We start from the raw sequence: 25351 nt of genomic DNA, 5'->3' as shown, positions 1-25351 counted from the left end.
GGTTTTTGAGACAGAGTCTCACTATGTAGTTGAGACTGACCTGGAACTCACTGTGTAGCCCAGGCTGGTCTCCAACTCACAATGATCCTCCTGCCTCAGCCTCCTGAGTGCTAGGATTACAGGGGTGCACCACCACACCCGGCCTCACCGCGCCTCTTTTTCTTTTTTCTCTGGAATTTCTGCCTTAAGAAATTCACTTCTGAAAAATTTTATAAAATCAACCTTTCTATTTATTTATTTATTTATTTGCATTTTGAGAAAGGGTGTCACTATCCAGTTCAGGCTAGTCTTGAACTTGAAGTAGTCTTCCTGCTTTAGCCTCCCAAGTGCTGGATTACAGGTGTGCACCATGATGCCCAGCAAAGCCAACATTTAATGTTTGTGGGTGAGCAGGCTGTTTCCTTGGGCTGTATTTGCTTTTATCTATAGCCTCATTCGCTACCCCTTCCTTTTGGCATTTCTTTTCATTACTTTGAAGTTAAATAAGATATACTTTATGCCTCATTCCTCTTTTGAGTATTTATATGATTATAAAGTTGAATTTTACTTAAACATTTGTCAACCACAGAGTCCTGGGGTTTTGTTGTTGTTGCATTGTTATAGTAAATAGGTATTTTAAAATTTTTTATTTGTACATGTTTGCAGTACATAATGGTTACATTCATTGTGAGGAGGTGGTACCTGTATATAACACACTTAATTCTGTTTACATCTTCTTCCTCTCTCCTTGTTCCTCTCTCGATCTCTTGGCCCCATTCCCATTTACAAAAGATTTATCTTCCCCAGTTCCTATTATCTGTCTTTTATTTTGCTCTGTAAATTATTTATACTTTGGATTTCTCTTATAAGAGAACCTGCAATATTCAACCATGTGTGTTTTATGTATTTATTTCACTTAACATTGTATAAGTGGGTGTTGTTTTGAACATCTATCTTGTGGCACATTTTTTAAATTTCAAAACACATAGGCAATAGGATTTATGTTCCACTAGGGGGCTCTCATCTTTAAACATTTTAATTCAGTGTTTTCAAGTATGGCAGCTAAATTTTAAATGTTTATTCATAAATTTTGTCTCATATACTCAGACTACAAATTTAAACTTTAAATGTTGTGTCATTTTTTACTTCTAAGATGTTAATACTTAATCTCTGTGATAGACTCTAAAGATTATGTTAGCTCTACTTTCAGTTTACCATTTCCATAAGTATTTCTGTACCTATATTTTTGTAATAATATGTAATATATTGTTAGTATTGTTTATAGTAGGTTAGACTGTTGTGATACTTTTGCTATGTGCCTGATAAGTTTTTTTTTAATATTTAGAAGCACACAGAAAAGGGGAGAATCATTTGGAATCAGCAGAATAGGCAGCAAAATTAAAGGTGTATTCAAGAGTACCACAATGGAGGGAGCTATGTTGCCTAATTATGGTTTGGCTGAAGGTGAAGATGATTTTGTAAGTAAAATTCTTCAGTTTGGTATAACTTTAGACCCACTATAGCATAAAAAATTGGATATGCTTATTTTCCCTCTCCTTTATCTTACTTCAGATTTCTTTATAGTATTCATTCTTTCATTAGTTGCATAATTTTATGATACTAATCTAAGTTTTAAAAATTTCTGAGAAAATTATTTATTAAAGCAAAGTGGTTTCTTTTAAGTTGAGATATTTCTAGTATTCAAACAATTTGCAGTCTTTTCATTAGGCTTTTACTTCAGTCCTGATTTTACCTCTTTTCAACCATGTATTCCAGGGATGCTTAGGTGTTCATAGATGCCCTAGCTGCTTATTACTTACTCTGTAGTCTGTGGACCGGCAATATTGGCATTACTCCTGGAAGTAAGGTGAGGGAATTGAGAGGCGTTATCATAGATACAGAGTCTCAGGCCCCAACCTACCGAGACCTGCCGAATTGATTTGCATATTAACAAGATCTCCATTTTATTTATATGCACATTTTGCTCACCATGCAATTTTGTTTCTCTGTACTTTTGCATATGCAGTCCTGTTTGAAATTCCTTTCCTTCCCTTATTTACCAAGGTAATCCATATTTATCTTTTAAAACTCAGTTGATTCCCTTCAGTCTTTGAATTACCAGATAGAATTGAAGGTCTCCTGCCTCAGCCTCTCAAGTGCTGAGATTGCAAAGGTGTGCCACCACAACCTTACTTTTTTTTTTTTTTTTTTTTTTTTTTTTTTTTTTTTTGGTTTTTTGAGACAGGGTCTCACTATGTAGTTGAGACTGACCTGACTCACTATGTAGCCCAGCCTGGTCTCGAACTCACAGCAATACTCCTGCCTCAGCCTCCCGAGTGCTGGGATCACAGGCATGCACCACCACACCCGGCACACAACCTTAATGTTTATTAGTGTATGCTTGTAGTACATGATAACATTCATTGTGTGGAATTGGTACATGTACATAACACATCTTAATTCTTTTTTCTTTCTCTTCCTCTCCCCTGCCCTACTCCTTCTGTCCCATTTGCAAAAATTTTATATCCTTGTTGCCAGTAATCTTTTATTTTGTTCTTTATTTATATTTTGGGTTTCTCATATGAGAAAAACTATGTTATATTTAAGCTTACATGTCTTTGATTTATTTCATTTAACATTGTGGTCTCAAGGTTTATCCATTTTCCTACAAATGACTCAAGTTTATCCTTCTTTACAGCAGAATAGTACTTCCTTGCGTATAATTATCACATTTTCTTTTTTCATTCATCTTAAATGTATTTTATATTTTAATTTTTTTGAGGTTTAAAGTAGGAAAATTTATAAGAGAATAGGAATGAGGAATAAGAATAGCTCCTGAGTGGTAGGAGGGGTCCTGAATGGGTTGCCAATCTATATTTTTAGTTGAAACAGTCATTGTATATATTTATGAGTTACAGTGTGACATTTCAATCCATTTATACAGTATATAATGATCACAGCAGAATAATGACATTTATCATTTCTTTGTGTTGTAAACATTTAAAATCCTCTGTACAAGTTATTTTGAAATAATTATCAACTGTAGTCATCCAGCTGTGCTGGAGAACATTAGAAGTTATTTTTCCTATCCACTTGCTCCTCTGAACCTACCAGTATTAACCGTCCTCTCTTATCTCCCATAACTATAGCCTTCCTAAGCTCTATTAACCACTACTTTGTTCTCTCTTTTGAGATCAACTTTTTAGCTTCCACATTTGAGTGGGAACATGTATATTTTTCTTTCTTTGCCTAGCTTATTTCTCTTAACATATATTCTCCAGTTTCATCCATGTTGCTGCAATTTCATGACAGAATTTCATTTATTCTTTGTGCCTCTATTATATGTTCCATTGTGTACCATATATTGTTTGAAATTATGTTTTAATTATGTTTAATTATATATTTATAATTCCGTCTGGGTGAGTCCCATAGAGGTGTAGATATTGTCTCGTTTATACCTTTTTTGTGTACCAATTCTTTTTTTTTTTTTTAATAAGGGCTGTGTTGCTCAGTGCTTCACCAACTCCAAATTATTGGAAGAGGGAACATATTAATATGATAAAATTTACATAAGGAAAATAATTCAGTAGGATATTTACTCTGATAGGCAAACTTAAAAACGTCTTTTTTATTCTTGATACTGGAAATTACGCAAGACCTCATAATTGCTAAGTAAGCACTCCACCATTGAGCTATATTCCCAGGCCTTTTTTAAAAATTGGGGTTTAGCTCCCTCTCCTTCATTCCCCTTCTCTATTCTCTTTGCCCCAGCACAGGGAATGGAGCCTAGGGTCTTCACACTGAGTTCTTGTGTACCTGTTCTTTATGGAATGAAGATCTTGGATTCTCATTTTGCCTTTTACTGGCCTGGGTACTAGGGATATAAAGATGATTAAGGTATAGACTTTGTCATCAAGAAATTCGCTATCTGTAAGTGTAAGAGATAGTAGTGATTGGATTAAAATGACAAGAATGTGGAGTAGAGGAGTAAACAATTTCCTTTTTTCCTTTTACCTGTTTCCTTCAGCCTCTGTCTTGCTACATTGATGAATTTTTATGGGGTTCCCCAATTCTGCATAGTAATTTAAATGAAAGAAAATATTAAGCCTTTTTGGGGGTAATCCAAATGTATTATTTTCCCCTATTTCCTTGTTTTCCTTGAAAAGTATAGATAAAAATAATAACAATAGATCACACAAAGGGATAAAGGAATCTTTTTCAAAATATTATTTATGTTTTCTCTTTACTTTTTGGAATGGGGATTGAATTCCAGGGAATGCTGGGCCACATCCATAGTCCTTTGTGTATTATTTTAAAATAGGGTCTTGCTAAGTTGCCCAGGCTAGACTTGAACTTGGAATCCCCCTGCTTCATTCCTCCGGGTAACTAGGACTATATACCTGGCCTATGTTTTCTAATTTTAAGCACATTATATAATATATTAGGTTTTTTTGTATGTGTGTGTGGTGCTGGGAATTCAGTGAGGTAACCCATGTATTCTAGGCAAGTACTCTACTACTGAATTTTTTAATAATGTAGAAAAGAATTTTAAGTACCATTGATAATCCTACCACTCAGCAGTCACTTCTGTTAATATTTTGATGATTTTCTTTATTAAAAATCTCTTGCCTTCCTACCCCTGTAGACTAGACTAATACTACATGTAAAGTTTCTTAGTTTTTTGAGACAGGGTCTTAACTCTAGTTCATGCTGGCCTCGGATTCACTATGTAGCCCAGGCTGGCCTCGAACTCATGGCAGTCCTCCTCAGCCTCATGAGTGCTGGGATTGTAGGCGAGAGCCACCACACGTGGTACAGTTTCTGTCCTCCCTTAATATTAAATTTTTGTGACTTTTTATAAAAACATTGATAAAACACTTTCCTAAAGGGTTATGCTAATATACCTTGAAAACAGCAGTATATAACAAATCCAGGCCATCTGTATTCTCTCAATTAATGGCTGTTGACATTTATAAACTTTTACATTCCTAACGTACATATCAGTACGTTAACTTTGTTTTTCTTTCTCATTGGGTTTATTGGTACATTTTAGGTATGCAGTACAGTTACATTTATTATTAGGATCTTGTACCTTTACATGACAGGTCTTGGTTCCAATTTTTTCCCCCTGTCCCTGCCTGTATGTTAACTTTTATTTCTTATTGCCAAGGTTGAACATTTTTTATTGCTTGTTTTCATTATTTTGCTATATTTCTGAAGTGTCTATTCTCTAGTTGCTAGTGTATTTTCATATACAGGTGAAATAACTAAACCTGAAGTTGATGTTAGTAATGCTTAATTTTTTTATTTATCTTCACTTTTTCAGGAGAAAATTTTGTATCATGTAATTTCCTAAGTCTTACAAATTACCAAATTGATATGGGCATATTACTTTACAGTTGTATCTTATATGCTATAGTTCTAAATGTACTAGAAATACTAAAGTTATCCTGGTAATATTTTTCCAGATTGAGGAAGGAATTGTTGTGATGGAAGATGATTCTCCAGTAGAAGTTGTGAGCACACCTAATGCTCCCCGAAACCTTGCTGCATGGAAAATTTGCATTCCATATGTAGACTTTTTTGAGGATCCTTCCTCAGAGAGGAAGGAGAAAAAGGAGAGAATTCCTGTGTTTTGTATTGATGTTGAAAGAAATGATAGAAGAACAGGTAGGAAGATTTATGAGTACTTTTGTTTTTTTTGTTTTGTTTTGTTTTGTTTTTTGGTTTTTTGAGACAGGGTCTCACAATGTAGTTGAGACTGACTTGGAACTCACTATGTAGTCCAGGCTGGTCTCGAACTCATAGTGATTCTCCTGCCTCAGCCCCCCGAGTGCTGGGATGACAGGCATGAGCCACCACACCTGCCTATGAGTACCTTTTTTAATAGATGCCCACAAATCTATTTTTCTCACATACAATAAAATTTTGCAATTTATAACTATTGAATATGACTGCAAATCCAAAGGATAAATGTCCAGAACAGAAAATTGAAAGCTATCTGCATTATCTCTGTTACCCATTAGATAATTCATTCAACCAGCTATTGAGTAGATAGATGTACATGATACTCCTGACAGCCTAACAGTGGGTTTTTTTTGGCAGTAGTAGGGGTTGAACCTAGGGGAATTCTTATACCCCAGTCCTTTAATTTTTTTATTTTGGAGTAGGCTCTTGCTAAGCTGTGCATGGTGGGCTTGAAATTACAGTATTCCTGGTTCAGCCTCCTGAGTAGTTAGGTTTATAGGCATGTACCATCACATTCAGCTTGTGATCTTTTAATGGCTTTGTTGACATTATCATTAGCCATTATACTTACTATCATTATCATTAATATACTGTATATGAATTAAGCAGTATTTCTCCTCCCCTATTGTTGTGGACTAATTAGAATTGATAGAAATATGATCAAACTTTATATTTTTTTCATGTTTTGCTGTATTTTTTCTTATGGTTGTTTCAGGTATGATCTGTAATGAAGACAGGGTTTAAACAGCATTCATACAGAATAAATGGTCATCATTCTGGATTTTGTATGCGAGGTGGGCAGTCAGTGTAAGGAAGAGCACAGTTGAAGTCCCTTTACATTTTGGGAACTGTGAGGAAAGAAGGGAAAAAAGTGACAATGCTAGGGAATGGTTTTTAGAGTAAAAACTAAGTGATAGTATAAAGATCAATGCTAATCATTCTTATTTTTCAAAAGGTATTATTAGGTTTTCCGATTTTTTTCAAAAGCAGATCTTATCAAGGACATAAAGCATAGGAATATGGAAGGAAGGTTGCCCAGAGCAGCTAGCTATGGTTTTTCCTATTAGAGCTAAGCATGAGTGAGTCTTATTGGTATGGTCTGAGGCACCACTGCTTGGACTTTGCTACTATTGCCATTTTCTCAGCATCTTAGGTGTACAGCAAATCAGTTGTCCGTACTTCAGTCTGATTTCAGTTTTGTTTGAGAATATACTTTTGTTTTTATATTTTGATCATTATCTCTAATTTTAGTGCTTTATTTTAAAATATTAGACTTAATAATTTACTCCTAAAATGAAAATTAAGTCTTAAAATTTGTATTCTAAAGGTAATTTTTGTCAGCATTGCAGATTCTTCTGTCAGTGTAATGTGCTGTTAGGAAACTGGCCTGTGAGGGAGAAAAAAAAGTATCATTTACTATGTTGATTTCATATGTGTGGTAAAATAAAATTTGCAGGATTTTTAAATGCCAAAACTAAATATACATAGATCTTTTAAGACCACTTGTTGAAGAAAAAAACTAGGATTTGCTTTATAGCTTGTGTCTACATCACATTCTTTTTTTTTTTTTTTTTTTTTTCTGAATAGAACTATTGCTTTAGAGTTGTCCTGGCTTTAGTTGATTTTGATCAATTGCATTCTCAGATCTATGCTGGAAAGGTATGAGATGCAAACCCTATCAGTTAATATTTTGGAGTGCTGATTCTCTGCTATGTACTTTATAAAGACACTTTATGTCAATAATTTTTTATGTCATAGTTATTATCATACATCTTAGCAAATTTAGGTATGCTGAGATTAAACTATTTGTTTAAGGCCATGTAGCAAATGAGGGAACTAGGATTGATATAAGCAATCTGACCTGATTCATTCTTTAAGCTGCTACTTTGTGCTCTCCAGTTTGGTGGCTAGTGATTATTGTATATATCCATTTAAATGAAATTATGTTGAAATTTTAGTTTTTAGTTGCACTAGCTACATTTCAGAGGCAATACATGGCTACTAGCAGATGTTTACTACAGATATATTGAATATTTACATATTCCAGATATGTTGATGATGCTTTCTATATTCTTAGGTGAGGACAATTTAGTAAATATTCAAGAGACTCAGAATTGATTATAAATTTTTATGAAATACATCATTTTGGTGACATGTAAAATATAGTAATTGTGCTCAGCACGGTGGCACACAACTCTAATTGTAACACCTGAGAGACTGAAGCAGGAAAATTACAAATTCAAAGGCCAACATGGACAACATAGTGAAATCCTGTCTCATTAAAAACAAAACAAAACAAACACAAAGTAGTTACATACAAAGTTTTAAAAGTTTCTGTCAGGTCTCTGATTGTGCTGTAGGAAAAGTATATTTGCTTGAGATAACTTCATAAATATATACATTTTTCTTCTACATAAGATAAGAAATACATGAAATGCCTCTTCTATGTAGTAATTTAAAATTAAAAATAAGGTAAAATATGTTAATATGCCCCAAATAATAAGTTTTTAAGACTGGAGTAATGTCCTGCTTTATTTATGTTTTAAGTATTGTATCTTTTTAGTAGTGGGTTATAAAATTGTTACTCAGTGTGTATTCAATTTTCAGTTGGGCATGAGCCTGAACATTGGTCTGTTTATAGGAGATACCTTGAATTCTATGTACTTGAATCAAAACTAACAGAATTTCACGGTATGTTGTGCTTTTTTATATAAAACATTATAATTCAGTATTAGCCTTCTTGAAAGCTGATGTACCAAATTACATTTTTGTTTATTTTATGTAACTGCACCAAAGATAACAGTGACAGTTGTGTATACTTTTACTGGTAACAGGAACATACTGTTTTTAGTTTTAAAATTTTTGATTATAAATTTTTTGAAATGCACATTGCTCCCCCCGACTTTTTAAAGGGAAATACCATGGAAGAATCTTTTTAAAAAAAATTAGTACATGTATGTAGTACACCATGTTTACATGCACACAACACACCTTAATTCCCTTTTCCATCCCCTTTCCCCTCCTTCTCTCCCCCTCCCTCCTTTAATCTCCTTGCCTTTTTTGTATGTTTGCTTAATAATAAATTAAATTTAAAAGATAACTTTCTTTATATTTAAAAAATGTCCTGTATTAAATTTTACTTTTGTTTATTTTGATGTGGCAGATTATTTATTTACTTTTCATCTTTTTGTGGAAGATAATTTATTAAACCAGAGATTTCAGAGTTAGTTTGTTCTTTTACAAACATCTACCTTGAGAAACATGTTTGTTATAAATCATGGCAAGAGTTATGATTTATCTCTTAGATGTAGAAACAAAACTCATGTTGAGTATTTCTTTTAAGGGTAGATAAATTGAATAAGAGAGCTTTCTAGCTCTTCTCAAACTTATCTTTTTAATTTAGTTAATAATCAGGGATATAATTATAAATATTTCCAGTCATTTTTAACATTGGTGTTTTGTGTGTTCGAATCATTTTACTTTAGAGAAGCTCTGTGTAGTGTCCCCTGGTCTAAATTCAGGTAGGCTCTAAAATGTAAAGGGCCAAGCACCTGCTTTACTGCTGGAGCAAAGTCAATGATGATGATTATTATAGAAAGATGAAGAATACAAAGTCTTACTCCGTATGTTTTTTTGTTTTGTTTTTTGTTGTTTTTTTTTTTTTTTTTTTTTTTTTTTTTGGGTGCTGGGGATTGAACTCAGGTCCTTTTGCTTGCAAGGCAGGTGGCAGAACTGAGCTAAATTCCCGGCCCCTTACTCTGTAATTTTTACCTATATTTTGCATTTGTACTTGTTTTCAAGTTTTTTTTTCTTTCTTTCTCTGTGCCATTCTGGTGCAGCACTGTGTCTTTCTTTCTTTGAGAATTTTTCTTTTTGTTTAAGGCTAGGATAATTTATCTCCAATATTTAAATCCTGGATTGACAAAAACTGATTGGATTCCAACTCTTTTGTTACTAAAATTTTGTCTGTTGTCTTTTTACCACAATTTCCACTGTCAGCCATATTTAAGAATTCATGTTTGGGGATTTTTTTTTTCATGTTCAGGGCTTTTAAATTTTGTTTCTGAGTGTATCTAATATTGATAAAATGCTGCCCTTTTTCCTCCCATGAGAGAGTATTTCTGATATTTTGTCCAGTGGAATCCTATCAATTTCATGATAATTTTTGAAGTTGTTTTACTATTGTAAAAGGCTAAAAATTTTGTCAGTGAAGAGGTAGTTATTGAGAGGTGTGATATTTTAGGTTTCAATACACTAAAGTTTTTTTGTCTAAATTTCTGATCTGAAGCTCTCTGATTTTGTAAAGATTAAAAAATAATGTTCCATTTCTACAAAGCAGTGTTAATAAACTTGGATTTGCCATAGTAAATTTATAATTAGGTTTTAAAAATAGTAGCACACATAGTAAGAACTATGATATGTACAAATTTTAGGCACATTTCCTGATGCCCAGCTTCCATCCAAGAGGATCATTGGTCCCAAAAATTATGAATTTTTAAAGTCAAAGAGAGAAGAATTTCAGGAATACCTACAGGTACGCCACCAACTTATTACTTAATTTAAAACATTGTTAATCATAGTATTTTCAGGTTTTTGTCTTTGCTTTGTTCTTAAATAACTGTCCATGTGAATTTTAAAAAATTTTTTTTTTATAGCTGGGCATAGTAGCACATGTCTATAATCCCAGCACTTGGAAGGCTGAGGCAGGAGGATCATCATGAGTTCGAGGGCAGCCTGAACTACATAGTGAGATCCTGTCTCAAAAAACCAAAAAAAAAAAAAAAAAAGCCTTAGCGTGGGAGATTAAAAAAAAAAAAGAGAGAGAGAGCTTTTGATATAAAGGAATGTATTCTAAGAATGAATAGCTTTTGTTATTTTAGTTTGTTTCCTGTTTAATTTTGTGTGTAGTACTTTATGAACTTTGGAATCTTCCTTGTCATTGTATTCTTTAGTCTCTTTGCATTTGCGTTTTATACCACAGATTTTTAAATTTCCCTAGATCAACCACTTGAAATTAAATTCCATTTTTTGGTAGTGTATTTACATCATTTTGGCTATCTAGTGTAATTGGTGTATTATTTCAGTGAGTGGTACCGTTAGCTTAAACATTCCTTATTTGAGATATCTGGGTTTCCAAAATTAATGATCATATTTCTAAGTGCGTACAAACAGAGAAATTATTTTTAACTGGATTAAAAAGTCTTCTTTGTGCATGCATTTTATAATTTCAAGTATTAATTTAGTTAACTTTGACTCCTTACCAAGAATAAATACCTTTTGAATTAAAGATTTTAACAGCGTGAAGAATTCTTTATGTTTAATTTCTTGTTATCTGAACCACTGAATGCTTTTATCTCAGAAGTATTTTTTTTTTTTTTTTTTTTGGTACCGGTGATCGAACTCGGGTCCTTGTGCTTGCAAGGCCAAGGCACTGGAACCACTGAGCTAAATCCCCGACCCTATCTCAGAAGTATTTTCTGTGTAACTCTTTGGTGGTGTGAAAATTGAAATGTGAAATAGCTGTTAACTACTGCAGAGATGTTTGGATACAACAATATTATTAATATTGTTAACCTGTTTTGTTTTTGTGTTTTTGTTTTTTGATACAGGGTCTCCCTTTGTAGTTTAGGCTGGCCCTGAACTCACTATGTAACCCAGGCTGGCCTTGAACTCATGGCAGTCCTCCTGCCTCAGCCTCCCAAGTGCTGGGATTACAGGCACGTGCCACCACACCTAGCTTATTAACCATTATTTAACCAACTACTTCTTTCTAAGAATGAGAGAACCTCATTCTAGAAGTGATATTTTCTGGTAATAAGGGCTTAAATTAGAGGTTGCTCTACTGGTATATTTTTTTTAAATGTGGATTTCTGCTCAAGCATTTCTGCAGAACTCAATATTAGGTAAGACTGGGTCAAATTTGGCTTTTAAAAGTCAGTTTATCATGCTAGAAAATAGTGTTTGAAGAACAGAAGGCAGATTTTCCAAGCTTTTTTTTCACATTGTATGTTGAATTTTCTTTTTTTGAAAGTACATTTAATTTCTATGAAACTATTTATGCTAACTTCTTTAATTAGCAAGGAAGGAAGCTGGGAGTGGTGGCATGTGTCTGTAACCCCAGCAGTCTGGACGGCTGAAGAAAGAGGATCAAAAGTTCAAACCTATCTTAGGCAATTTAGTGATAGACCCTGTCTCAAAATAAAATATTAATAAAGGGCCAGGAATACATTCTGCTCAGTGCAAAGGTCCTGGATTCCATTTTAAAAAGTCAAGGAAGTTTATCATATTGTAATACTCATTTTATAATTGAAAACTGAGAAATAATATCTTACCTCCTTGTAGCAATACTATAAATGCTTTATGTGGGGCCAGGGATTTAGCTCAGTGGAATTGCACCTGCCTTGCAAACACAAGGTTTCAAGTTCAAACCCTGGTACCAAAAAAAAAAAAACAATGATTTATGTAACAACGCTATAGATAGTATTGTCATCACCATTTTACAGGTAAGGAAATAGACTCTTGGGCAATTTGTAATTTTTGTAGCTAGGCTCATCTAGATAGCAAAGAGAAGAGCCAGAATTCAGACCCAAATGTTTCTGACTGTAGATGTCAAGGTTTTACGTACTATGCAGTACCATTCATTGTACACATACAGTTATTTTGTTATTTGGAATATTAAAATAATAGCTTTTGGTGATTTAAAATTGTTACTGTTTTTTATTTGTTTAAAATCGTTACTTACAGTTTTGAATACCATTCTAGATCTCTAACCTGTTGTTCTTTTACTCTTTTGTTTAAGAAACTTCTGCAACATCCAGAACTGAGTAATAGTCAACTTCTGGCAGATTTTCTGTCCCCTAATGGTGGGGAAACACAATTTCTTGATAAGATACTACCAGATGTAAATCTTGGTAAGTCATTTGAAAGAAATATATGAGGATAAACTAAAAAATGAATTAGTATTTTTTGATTAATTTAGGAAAATAGTTTCCATGATATGACCATGTGATAAATTGTAAGAGCTTTATTTTTGCAGTTGGAGCTGGGTTGTCAGTTGATGACTTTTAACCTGTCCATTTTATGAGTTCTGATTATTTTAAGCAGTCACTTCTGATCATATAACCTATCACAGAACATTATTATTAGCCAGTATATTTTTGTCTTTATTTTCTAAATATAAATACAATCACATGCAATGTAATAATGTTCTGGTCAATGACAGTGTATATGTAAGTAGTCATATAAAAATATATTGTCTAGTGACTTTGTAGCCATCTTTATTTGTATAAGTGCTCTCTGATGCTAGTACAACAGCAGAGTCACCTAATTTCACCCACATTTCTCAGAACATACCCTTGTTATTTAGTGTATGACTGTATAAGAAAGTGGAGAAGGTAAATATTTTTAGCATATATTATATTAATAGATATGGTATTTGAAACTTCTAATAAAATCTGAAAAACGACCGGATCTTTGACTTAAGACTCAGCTGCTTTTTCCTCCATCTTTGTTGTATCTTTCCTTCTTTTGTGTTTTAAATGTTATAAATATTTCTTAAAGCCTTATTTTCTTTGGGTGGTTTGTAGCAGTAATTCTGGTAAGTAAATAGTTAAGTTAGTTAAATTGAATCAGTCTTAAGACATTTTGAGTAAATTTTTTTCCCATGATACTTCAGTACATGAATTTTATTTAAAGCTTACAAATTGTTTAGAAAACCCTGGCATGGAACGTACACATGAGGTAGGGTATATGGAAGCATTTCTGCTTTGAATCATAGTGTTTTTAAGTTTGTTTTTCTTTCATTGATAATTTAAAAAGTAATTTAGGTGAATAAAATTTTGATCATTTCAAAAATTATAAATTTGTAAAACTAATTTGAAGTCTATAGATGTAATATAAATTGGAAAACTACTTGGAAAAATAGCTTGATGGAAAAACTGAATGGCCTTGTAAGTCTCTAAAATATATACTCTGGAAAATCTTTTTTTTTTTGGTACTGGGGATTGAACTTGGGTCCTTGCGCTTTCAAGGCAGGCCACCAAACCACTGAGCTAGATCCCTGGCTAGAAAATCTTGTATCTATGTTTGGAAATGTTTACAGCACCTTTGTAATAGGCTGAAACTAGAAACAGTACAAATGTTCAGCAGTAAGAATGGAAAGGGTGGTAAATTTATAAAATTGAATACCTGCAGCAACGAATATCTGTAAGTTGATGCAGCTTGCAAGAATGTAGTTGAATTTTAAAAACATAAAGCCAAGGGCTGGGGATTTAACTCAGTGGTGCTGCCGCCTGCCTCACAAGTACAAGGTCCTGAGTTCAATCCCCAATACCAAAAGCAAAAACATAAAGCCAAATGAAACAAGCACAGAACAATGTAGAATGATTTCTTTTATGTGAAGTTCAAAATAGGCCAAAGTAATATAAGCTGGAAGACTTTGTATTTTTTCCATACATTTTTCATAATATAAAGTATGCATGTGAAATTAAGTCAGTGGGTTAGATTTTACATATAGGCGTTTGGTTTCCATCTAGTCCCATAAATTAACATATTTAGTTAATCTAAAGTATTTGGTATATGTAGCCTTCTTGTCATTTTGCTGTATGTTTGGTTATGTATAGTGGTTAGGAATAGAACTGGGTAGATGTGGATATTAAGTAGGTTTGATTGAAGGTGAAAAATAATCAAAGATCATCCAAGTTTCTGTTTAAACAATTGGATAGATGTTGCTACTTGCTGGAATGAAGGTAAATTAGAAATTGTGTTGAATTTACTGTGTTTGGGGCTGGGGATTTAGCTCAGTGGTTCCACTGCCTGCTTTGCAAGTGCAAGGACCCAAGTTTGATCTCTGGTACCAAAAAAAAAAAAATGAATTTACTGAATTTATGACATCCAGTGGAAGAGATTTTGAAGGACAGGAGAGGCTGAGACATAGGTAAAGATTAGAGATTTGAGTTTTACTTGCTGTCACATTAAGCATATAATTCAACTCATAGAGAAGGGCATAGATAAAAACTGTAATATAAGGAATTTAAAGACCTTCTGGGGATAAGGACTATTACTAGGAGTATGAGAGCCAAAAAGAGCCAAGTGAGAGATTTGGGTAGTTTGTATGAAATAGTAGTTTTACTTTTTTATTATTAATGTCTCCTATTGCTATATCTACTTTTTGCTCAATTTAGCTGAAAGAATTTTAAGTTGGATTTTGATTTGTTGTATCATTTCTAAATACATCTAAATACATTTCTAAATTTCTTAAGATTTGAGAAAATCTTAGGATATTTGGTATTTTATAATAAGGGAACCTAAAGATAAGATTAAGAAGTGGGGAAACAGGAATTTGGAATAGAAACTATTCAAATAGTTTAAATGTTTTATAAGTTCTTAACTTTTAAAAAAACGTTTTTCAGATATCATTATGTATACATTATTATTTAAAATCTTTTAAAAATATTTATTTATTTATTTTCCAGTACCAGGGATTGAACTCAGGACCTTGCACTTACCAGGCAGGCGAGGCGCCCTTAGCTACATCCCTGATCCTGAAAATTTTAAAAATTGAAGTTTCAAATATAATAAAATGTAGAGAAAATTGTGTAATGAATTCCTCACTCTGTTTCAACAGTTATCAATACTTGGCTTGTTCCATCTCTTCTCTCACTTTCTACCACACTAGATTATTTTAAAATAAATCTCATATGTACCTATAAATATTTATTATAAATTTCTGTTGAGTGTAAAAAGTTTTAAATGTTTTTTATAGCTTTACATTTTACTATTTACTATTTAAAATTATGTAAGGAAATATTCACATAAGCAATTATATGTCTTCATAAAATTAATATTTTATTTTTAATTGCAGGGAAAATTATAAAGTCTGTTCCTGGAAAACTAATGAAAGAGGTGAATAAATGATTTATGTGTATTTACAACATGATAGTCATAAATTTTGGGTTATGTGATACTAAAACTTATAATCTTGATTTTCAATTTTCTTAAAATGATCTGTCACCACAGAAAGGTCAGCATTTGGAACCTTTCATCATGAACTTCATTAATTCTTGTGAATCTCCAAAGCCTAAACCAAGTAGACCAGAACTGACCATTCTCAGTCCTACTTCAGAAAACAACAAGAAGGTAATACCTGTTGTATTAGAGCCGTTAGTTAGGTCAAGAGCCAAGCCCAAAACTGATATAGAGGAGACTGTACAACATTGTACCTGTGGAGAAGGATGATCATCAGGGTATTACTTTATTAGTCTTTTTTTTGTACTGGGGATTGAACTCAGGCCCTTGTACTGGCGAGGCAGGCGTTGGAACCGCTGAGCCAAATCCCCGGCCATTTAACCAGCTTTTAAAAATGTTGAGCTGTTAGATACTGCCTTTTCCCTGTTCTGTGCCTTATCTCCTGGAACTCTGATTTAATTTTTTTTCTGTTTCCTTATCTTTTAACCTTAATCCGATATTTTTTGTCTCGTCTCTTTCCACTACTTTCTTGTCTATCTATTTTTTTCTGATCCATGTCCAGCTCTGTCTACCTGCTTCATAATGTGTGGTCTCTGTTTAAAACTTATTGAGGCTTTTTAATTTAGACTTTTCAAAAATTTCTGCCAAGTGTACTACTTTTTTAGGTAGTAATTTATTATCCTACAGACATTTTCAGGCAAAACAGGAATTAGGTCTGTATCGAATTATGAAATACTGCTTGGTACTAAAGGTTTTTGAGCAGTAAGTGTTGTACACTGGCACAGGACCATAGGGTGGGGAGGAGACTGGGTAGCTAACTTATCTAGTCTAGTGTTCTGAAAAATATAATAGTTAAAAAAGATTTGTGGCCAGGGCTGGGGATTTAGCTCAGAGGCACTCACAAGCCTCATAAGCTCAAGGTCCTGAGTTTGATCCCCAGAACCCCCCAAAAAAGGTTAAAAATTTGTGGCCCATCTTAAGTTTGTTTTTGGATTGTGCTTTGTCTATTTTAACAGACATTTCGTTTTCTTTAGTGGTCCTTTACATTTATCCTTACTGAACACAACAACTCTGTTAAATATCATTATTGGTAAAAAACATATTAGAAGGAATTGATATTTGGGCCTTAATTTTTCCTCCCCTCTGCTCAAACATCATCGTAAGTGGATCTTGAAATCTCAGAACATCTCAGTAATATCTCTGTCTCCCAAGAAATAGACATAGATGCAATTCATTGTAGTAATATTTGTCTTCTCTTTTGGGACTGTGATGAGTATACCTTATGTTGAAATTTAGAACTGTTTGAAAAGATGTAAGAGACACTTAAATTCTTTAGGTGGCCTTTAGTGTATATGCACTTTGTTTGTGAGTGGTGGAGTTTTAAAGATTTAGTGGGTTGGATTACCAAGATTACTGCAGGCAAATGTAAGGAAAGAAGAATTGTACTAGAGTGTGAATTTTAATGCATAAGCAAAATATTTTTGAAAGTTTGAACAAAATGAAAATTGACTTTGCTGGTGGCTTGTGAATGAGCCCAACCTTTAGGGAAAGGAATCTGGTACTCTATAACAAATTATCAAGTCTTTACACTCCTCGAGTTGATATCCCAAGTACTAGGAATTTGTCAGAAGAAAATAACCTAACAGAAATACATGTAATATATGAAAATATTTATTAAGCTACTGTTTAGAGAAATGAACAGTTGAAAACAGCACAGAACTAATATAGAAATGATTAATTATCTTGAGTACCTGCTCAAGGAATATTTTATAGATTATACATAGGCAAACTAAAGTAAAGTAAATATATTTGTGGTACTAAGTGAAAGAAGTAGGAAATACTATTGTTTTTGAACCTCATTGATAATAGCTATTTAAGTAGAGACTAAAAGGGACTGTGCAAAAGTATAGTAGCTATGGAATTAGGTGGTTAGGTTGTTTTTCTGTTTTTCTAGACTACTGCTGTTCTCTAATGAAAATAATAAAAGCATATACAAATAGGGGGACATATCAGGAGAGAGCCCTTTTCATATTTCTTGGGTTGAGAAAAATGTTTTAAATTTATACCTCTGGGTAAAGAATATCTAACTCAAGAGCCTGTAAAATATATGTTTTTTGTTCTTTTGAAACTTTTCTAGGAAGCAAGCTAGCTAGCTTACTTTCTCTCTAGATAGATAGATAGATAGTCATGTTTGTATTAAAGTTAGATATGGATATTTACACAACTTTATACATTATTTTGCTTCTTTTGGTGTATAAAAAAGGATTCTTTATACATAATGAATTGTGTCTAAAGTGAATGCAAGTTTTTATATATTTTGGGAGGAATATGTTTGCTTAATATAATTGGGATATAAATGAGGAATTTTGGAAGCAAATTTTAACCTGTTACTGCTTTAATTGGTAAATAATTAAATACCCTTATTGTGGGTTACTTTAGCCTTAAGTAATTATCATCAATAGGTACAATAAACTATATACCTCTTTATTATTCCAACTTTTACTTTAGCTTTTCAATGATCTGTTTAAGAATAATGCAAACCGTGCTGAGAATATAGAGAGAAAACAAAATCAGAATTATTTTATGGAGGTGATGACTATAGAAGGAGTCTATGATTACCTGATGTATGTAGGTAAGATCTAAGGTTTACGTTAAAACTTGTTTTTCATTTATTTATCTTATTTCTTCTGTGATGGAAATTGCTTGATTGTGCCTTTTTTTTTTTTTAACTTGGAAGATACCACATCTGTAAGAATTGAATGCAATTAGTCCTGAACATATTAAAGTTACTAGTGTTTACAAATAAAACATTGACCATAATTATTTGTTTTATCTGTATTGCAAGATACTGAAAATATCTATTTATCTTGAACAAGGTATTCAATTGATTCTTCTCAGGACGGGTGGTTTTCCAAGTTCCTGACTGGCTTCATCATCTGTTAATGGGAGCTCGAATCCTCTTTAAAAACACCCTGGAAATGTATACTGACTACTATCTTCAGTGTAAACTAGAACAGCTATTTCAGGAGCACCGTTTGGTTTCACTCATAACACTTCTCAGAGGTATTTTGTCACATCTTTGTTTCATGTTTTGTATATTTAGTGGTTTTCATTGGATTTAAAACAGTAAGAAGTCTTGTTTTTCTTTGGTTTGTTAGTGTTTCTATTATGAGGAAATATAAGTAAGAGAATATTTCAGAAATAATTTGTTTCTACACTTTTTTTAGATGCTATATTTTGTGAAAACACCGAACCTCGCTCTCTCCAAGATAAGCAGAAAGCAGCAAAAAAGACTTTCGAAGAAATGATGAATTACATTCCAGGTGCAGTATTTAAGTATCTCAATAGATCAGCTGCTCCTTTGAGGTTACAATGTATAGTTATTAAAGAAACGAAGTTTTACTATGAGATTTCATTTTAGAAATAGTTATATTGACCAGTTAAAATTAACTCACTAAATATAATTTTTCTTCTCATGGTACCACTAAGAACTTTAAGACAAAGCTGTTTCTCCTCACACTATAGCTAGATTCTTTCAATAATAACTTACAAGGGCTGGGGATTCAGCTCAGCAGCACAGTGCTGGCCTAGCAGGTGTGAGGTTCTGAGTTTGAACCCCGGTACCACAAAACAAACAACACGGTTGGGAATTTAGCCCAGTGGTGCCATGCCTTCCTCCCAAAAAACAATAATTTATAATCAAACTGGTTAAAATGACATGTCATGGGATGATTGGAGTCCTGCTGTCCACTATACTATGAGAATAGCTGTACTAGTGACTAAAAGAACTAAAAGTACTAAAAGTTCGTGACTAAAAGTTCAGAATTCATTCGTTTACTCCAAATTTATTGAGTATCTCTATGATCCAGGAACTTTTCAGAATGCAAGGGTTATAAAAAATATACTTGAGTAGCTCAGTCTGCCAGGAAGACAACATTTAGATAAAACACACATATGTTAGTAGAAGCACATTCAGATTATAGAGATAAAACTAGAGAGAAATAGGGTTTCCTCTCTTACAAAGTTGGTACGTTTGAGCCACTAAGTAAACTGGTGGTAAACACTTACTATGATGGGAAATACAAGAGGAAAATAACAAGGGGTTGGTCAAAGCATACAATACTTATTTTCAGACATCTTCCCACCTCACTAACTTTGAAGTTTAGGACATTTTAAATGTGAAATGCCTACAAGTTATCCAAGAGGAAATGTCTTATAAGCAACTAATGATCTAGGTGTGAAAGAGGGAGTAAATGTGGTATGAGGTGGATTTGTATAGGTAGGGGAGTTATATGTGAATAGACACTAATGCCTGAGGTGAAAAATATAGAGTAAATGGAGAAGAGAGTAACTTGAGTTTTTAGTCCATTAGGCAAGAATCTGGAAGTTGTCACCATGTCCTAATAACAAGTTAAAAGCTGAACAAACTTAAAAAATCAACACTTGGGTCATAGAGAGATGGGATCACAGGGCAAACCTCCACCCTCCCAAATTTACCAAAGGGTAAATATAGAGAGTCATAGCTAGCTGCAGTAGAAACACATGAACACAAACCTCTGTGGGAACCAGTGCTAAAGTAAGGAAATCTGATTACAACTGACAAATTGCTTGAACTGTACTGACAGGTCTCATAAATTAGAAACTCCACAGGAATCAAATCACAATGGCCCCCATACTTCTGTGAATTTTAACTCTAGGGTCTTCGCTAAGTTCTCAAAGTGAGTATCAGAGAAAAGTCCCCTCATGGCAGAGGGGAAAGTAGCCATTTCAATTATGTTAGAGCATTCTTTTCTTTTTGGAGAAACTAAGCGGAATATAATTGACCTGGGGGAAAGGAAATAACTAACTCCATCCATCCCCAGCCTTCTTTGTCCTTCTTTAGCTGTTTTGTCCTGCTTAAGGGGCTGAAAACAACATGTAAATTTCAGAGTCTAAAGTTTTAAACTCAAAAGACAGCCCTATTCCTAGGACTATAGAACCCTTGTTCTTCCTTCAGAACTTACCTCCACTTTGCTAAAGGCATGTTTGCAGCAAGCAGTTTCTTATGCCCAGTTTCTCGTCCAACGAGTAAGACAAATTCACAAAGCATACTGTAAGGCAAAAGAAACAAGCAAGCATCAGAACCAGACTCAGCTATGGCAGGGATGTTAGAATTAATTGACTAGGAATTTAAAAATAACTATGAATAAGATTCTGTTCTTAGGGCTGGGGATTTAAGCTCAGTGGTGCTGCCGCCTGCCTCATAAGTGCAAAGTCCCAAGTTCAATCTACTGTACAAAAAAAGAAAACAGTTAAAAAAAACAGTTTCTGTTCTGATGAATGAAGTAATTAACAGTAGGAATAGGAATAGATGGAGAGTGTAAGCTGAGATTAAAAACATCACAACTGTGCCAGGGATTTAGCTCAGTGGTTCCGCCACCTGCTTTGCAAGCACAAGGACCCGAGTTTGATCCCTGTTACCAAAAAACAAGCAAACAAACAAAAACACCACAACAGAAATAAATGGCGAATTCCCTCTGTGGGCTTATTGGTAGATAGAATGTTGATGAAAAATGCTTGAGCTTGGTGATATCTCATTACCAAATACCAAACATAGAAAGTAAAGAGAAATGAACAAAATATTCAAGAAGTGTGAAAAGGACCAAAGATGCAAATTTCAGATAGAGAAGAAAGAAGGGAGCAGAAAATATATTTTGGGCAGTAATAACTTGAGAATTTCCCAGAATTGTTAGATACCAAACACCAGAAAGAGAAAGCTCAGAAAACATAACGAGATAAATTTTAACAAACAATGACAAACCAAATTGTCAAACAAAAAAATAATAACACCTAGGTACATTGTTTTAAAACTACAGAAAATCAAAGATAAAGAAAAAACAAAACCCTGAAAAAAGCCAAGGGAAAACCACTCTACTTACACAGGAGCAAAATAAAAATTTCATCTGATTTCTTAAAAACTAAATAAGCAAATGGAGAGATATTTAATATTTAAAATGTTAAGAGAAAAAAACTTGCCAGCCTAGGATTCTGTAAACTTTAAAATAGTCTTTATCAGCTGACAGCAACCAAATATAGGAAGGAATAAAAAAAAGTGCAGGCTGCCCCTCAAAAAGAAAAAAAAAATCATCTTTTTAAAGTGAAGAAATAAACTTTCTCAGATAAACAAAAATTAAGGGAGTTTGCTTCTGGTTGATCTGTATTTGTAAGAAATTCCTTTGAAGGGGGAAAAGAAAAAAAGCCGGGCGTGGTTGTGCATGACTGTAATCCCAGCGCTCCGGAGGCTGAGGCAGGAGGATTGCTGTGAGTTTGAGACCAGCCTGGGCTACATAGTGAGTTCTAGGTCAATTTCAGCTACATAGTGAGACCCTGTCTCAAAAAAAACCAAAAAACAAACAAACAAACATCAAACAAACAAAAAAAAGAATTTCCTTAGAAGGAAAGTGATAAAATCAATAAACTTGGATCTGCATAAAGGGAGAGAGGATTACAGAGGAAATAAGTGAAGATAAACAAAATCTTACTTTCCTTACACTTAATTGATCTGACAGATCACTTCAAAAGAATAATAGCAATGTGTTCAAAAGAATAATAGCAGTACGCTTCATTATGTTTATTTGCATATAATACACTTCTGTCTATGTTTAAGCAAAGTTAATGGCAGCAGTAATCACAAGGGATAGGATTATTTTTGATATTATAAGAACTTTCTGCTGCTATGAAACAGTATATAGTGTTATTTGAAAGTAGACTTGGATTAGTTGTAAATGTATATTACAAACTTTAGGATGTCCACTAGAGGGAGTGAGGAAAAGAAATGTAATTCAAATGCTAAGAAAGAGAAAATAAAACCTTTAAATCCTCAGTCAAAACCACAAAAGTTGAAGCTGGGCATGGCAGCACCTGCCTATAATCCCAGCACTCTGGAGGCTGAGGTAGGAGGATCACTATGAGTTCAAGGCAGGCTGCACTGCATAGTGAGTTCAAGCTCAGCCTGAATTAATAGCAAAATCCTGTCTCAAAACAACAACAGTAAAAACCCCACAAAGGTATGCAAGGAGGGGAAGATAAAGATAGGATCAAAGAATAAGGACAAACAAATTGAAAGCAGTAATGAAAGTAAAAAATTTGGTAAATATCAATCCAAGTATATCAGCACTTTGAGAACCATTTAAAAGATGAGAGAATACCAGTGTGGATCAAAAACAAGGCTCAACTATATGTCATGTATAAGAAACTCACTTTATGAAGTCACACGTACATTACAAATAAAGGAAAATTATATGATTACATCATTGGTTAAAAAAAAAAGCCAGAGTAACTGTTCATTTCAGACTTCAGACTAAGAAAATTTATCATGGCTAGAGATTTTACATGATAATAAAGGGCACATTTCTCATATTTAATATGTATGCACCTAGCAACAAGGCATCAAACTGCATAAGTTAAAAACTGATAGAACTGCAAGAAGAAAGATTAATCCACTATTGCAGTTGGAGACTTCAGTGCCCCTTTATCAGAAATGGTCAGATGCAGCAAGCAGAAAATCAATACATAGTTAAACTCAACACCATTAGACAGCTGGGTGTAATTGTCATTTGTCAACTATTTAACAAGAGCAAAATATACATTCATTTTGGGCTCACAAAATATTCAATATAGACTACATTCTGGATTATAAAATTTACCTTAACAAATCCCAGCACTCAGGAGGCTGAGGCAGGAGTATTGCTGTGAGTTCGAGACCAGCCTGGGCTACATAGTGAGTTCCACATCAGTCTCAACTACTTAGTGAGACCCTGTCTCAAAAAGCCAAAAAAAAAAAAAGAATAGATACTATACAATAATTACTATAATATAATAATTACTATAAATCAGTAACAGAATGATAGCTGAGAAATCCCAGAGTGCTTGGCAATAAACAGCACACTTCTAAAGCTACATTATCCAAAGAAGAAATATAAAAAGAATTAAAAACCTACTTTGAAATAAATGAAAAAACAGTGTATCTCAATTTTTTGGATATAGTAAAAGTACTAGAAGAAAATTTATAGCATTGAATGTATATATTAGAAAAGAAGAAAGATCTAAATTCAGTTGCCTAAAAAAAAAAAAATAGGAAACTAGAAGGAGGAAGAGCAAATTAAACCTAAGTTAAGCAGAAGAAAAAATATTAGAGCACAGATCATTGAAATTGAAAACAAGAAATCAGTAGAGAAAATAAGTAAAACCAAGAGGCAGTTCTTCAAAAAGATCAGTAAAGTTGATAATTCTTTAACCAGGTTAACTAAGAAAAGCACAAGCAGGGTGTTGTGCACATGCCTGTAGTTCCATGTAGTCTGGAGGCTCAGGCAGGGATTCAAGGCCAGCCTGAGAAAATTAGCAAGACCCTTTTTCAAAATAAAACTTTTTAGAAGGGCTGGAACTGTAGCCCAGTGGAAAAGTGCATGTCTGGCATGTGTGAGGCCTGGGATGAATCCTCAGTATTGCAGAGAAAGAAAGGAAATAGAGATGGTTAAAAGGAAGGAAGAAGGAAGGAGAGAAGAGAGGGATGAAAACAAATTAAAAATGAAAAAATAGACATCACTACAGATCCCATGGACATTAAAGGATAATAAGGGAATAATGTGAATAACTGTGCACACAAATTAGAAAATCTACAGGTAACAGCAGTTCGTTGGAAGATACCATGTGCCATAAGAAGCAGCAATCTGAATAGTTCTATGCCTGTTAAAGAAATTTGAATCAATAATCAATAACCTTTTGAAATAAAGCACCACATGAATTTACTCATGATTCTGTCAGACATTTAAGGCATAAATTGTAGCTGGCTGTGGTGGCACAGTCTTGTAATCCTAGTACTTGCAATGTTAAGGCAGGAGGATTGCTGTAGATTTGAGGCTAGCGTGGGCTGTATAAGTGAGTTCAAGGCAGCCTGACTGCATAGACTCTGTCTTGGAAAGAAAGACTATACCAGTTCTCCGTAATTACTGTCAGATGATAGAAAGAAAGGGAATATTTTCTAACTCACTTTCTTTTTTTTTTTGGTACTGGGGATCAAACTCGGAACCTTGTGCTTGCGAGGCAGGTGGTGGGACCACTGAGCTAAATCCCCATCCCTCTAACTCACTTTCTGAGGTCAGCAGAAATGAAACATATACTAATAACATTTTTTTTGTTTTGTTTTGTTTTTTGGTTTTTTGAGACAGGGTCTCACTATGTAATTGAGGCTGACCTGAAACTCACTACGTAGCCCAGGCTGGTCTCGAACTCACAGCAACCCTCCTGCCTCAGTCTCCTGAGTGCTGTGATTACAGGCGTGCACCACCATGCCCGGCTAACATTTTTTTTTTTAAGTTAAAAAAAGAACTATAGGGCCGGGGATTTAGCTCAGTGTTTCCGCTGCCTGCCTTGTGAGCACAAGGACCCAAGTTCAATCCCCGGTACCAAAAAAGAAAACAACTATAGACCAATATCTCTCATGAATATAGATGCAAAAACATCACAAAATCAAATCCAGCAGTGTATAAAAAATAGACCAAATAGGGCTGGTGATTTAGTTCAGTGGTTCTGCTGCCTGCCTGGCAAGCACAAGGACCTGAGTTTGATCCCCAGTACCAAAAAATTAAAAAAATAAAAATCTCTCTCTCTCTCTCTCTCT

At 33.8% G+C, this 25351-nt stretch overlaps 1 protein-coding gene across 10 annotated transcripts in view; it reads left to right on the top strand.

Moving 5' to 3' along the window:
• Nucleotides 1-25351, top strand: part of Snx14 (sorting nexin 14) — a 68264-nt gene that overhangs the window by 32473 nt on the left and 10440 nt on the right. For 9 of the 10 annotated variants that reach the window (XM_019210175.2, XM_010641308.2, XM_019210174.2 and 6 more), the window contains 10 exons: nt 1325-1457; nt 5448-5649; nt 8335-8418; nt 10161-10261; nt 12527-12638; nt 15590-15630; nt 15745-15864; nt 18202-18325; nt 18592-18756; nt 18921-19016. In XM_019210175.2, coding sequence (XP_019065720.1) covers nt 1325-1457; nt 5448-5649; nt 8335-8418; nt 10161-10261; nt 12527-12638; nt 15590-15630; nt 15745-15864; nt 18202-18325; nt 18592-18756; nt 18921-19016 — 1178 coding nt within the window. Of the gene's footprint in view, nt 1-1324; nt 1458-5447; nt 5650-8334; nt 8419-10160; nt 10262-12526; nt 12639-15589; nt 15631-15744; nt 15865-18201; nt 18326-18569; nt 18757-18920; nt 19017-25351 lie in introns of those variants that run through there. The other variant, XM_019210176.2, reaches the window with a different exon arrangement.

This window comes from Fukomys damarensis, unplaced genomic scaffold, assembly GCF_012274545.1.
Source record: "Fukomys damarensis isolate Sample0158 unplaced genomic scaffold, DMR_v1.0_HiC HiC_scaffold_14, whole genome shotgun sequence".
Classification (NCBI taxonomy): Eukaryota; Metazoa; Chordata; class Mammalia; order Rodentia; family Bathyergidae; genus Fukomys; species Fukomys damarensis.
The sequence above is the reverse complement of the archived record's forward strand: the minus strand, read 5'-3'. Positions and strand labels throughout refer to the sequence as shown.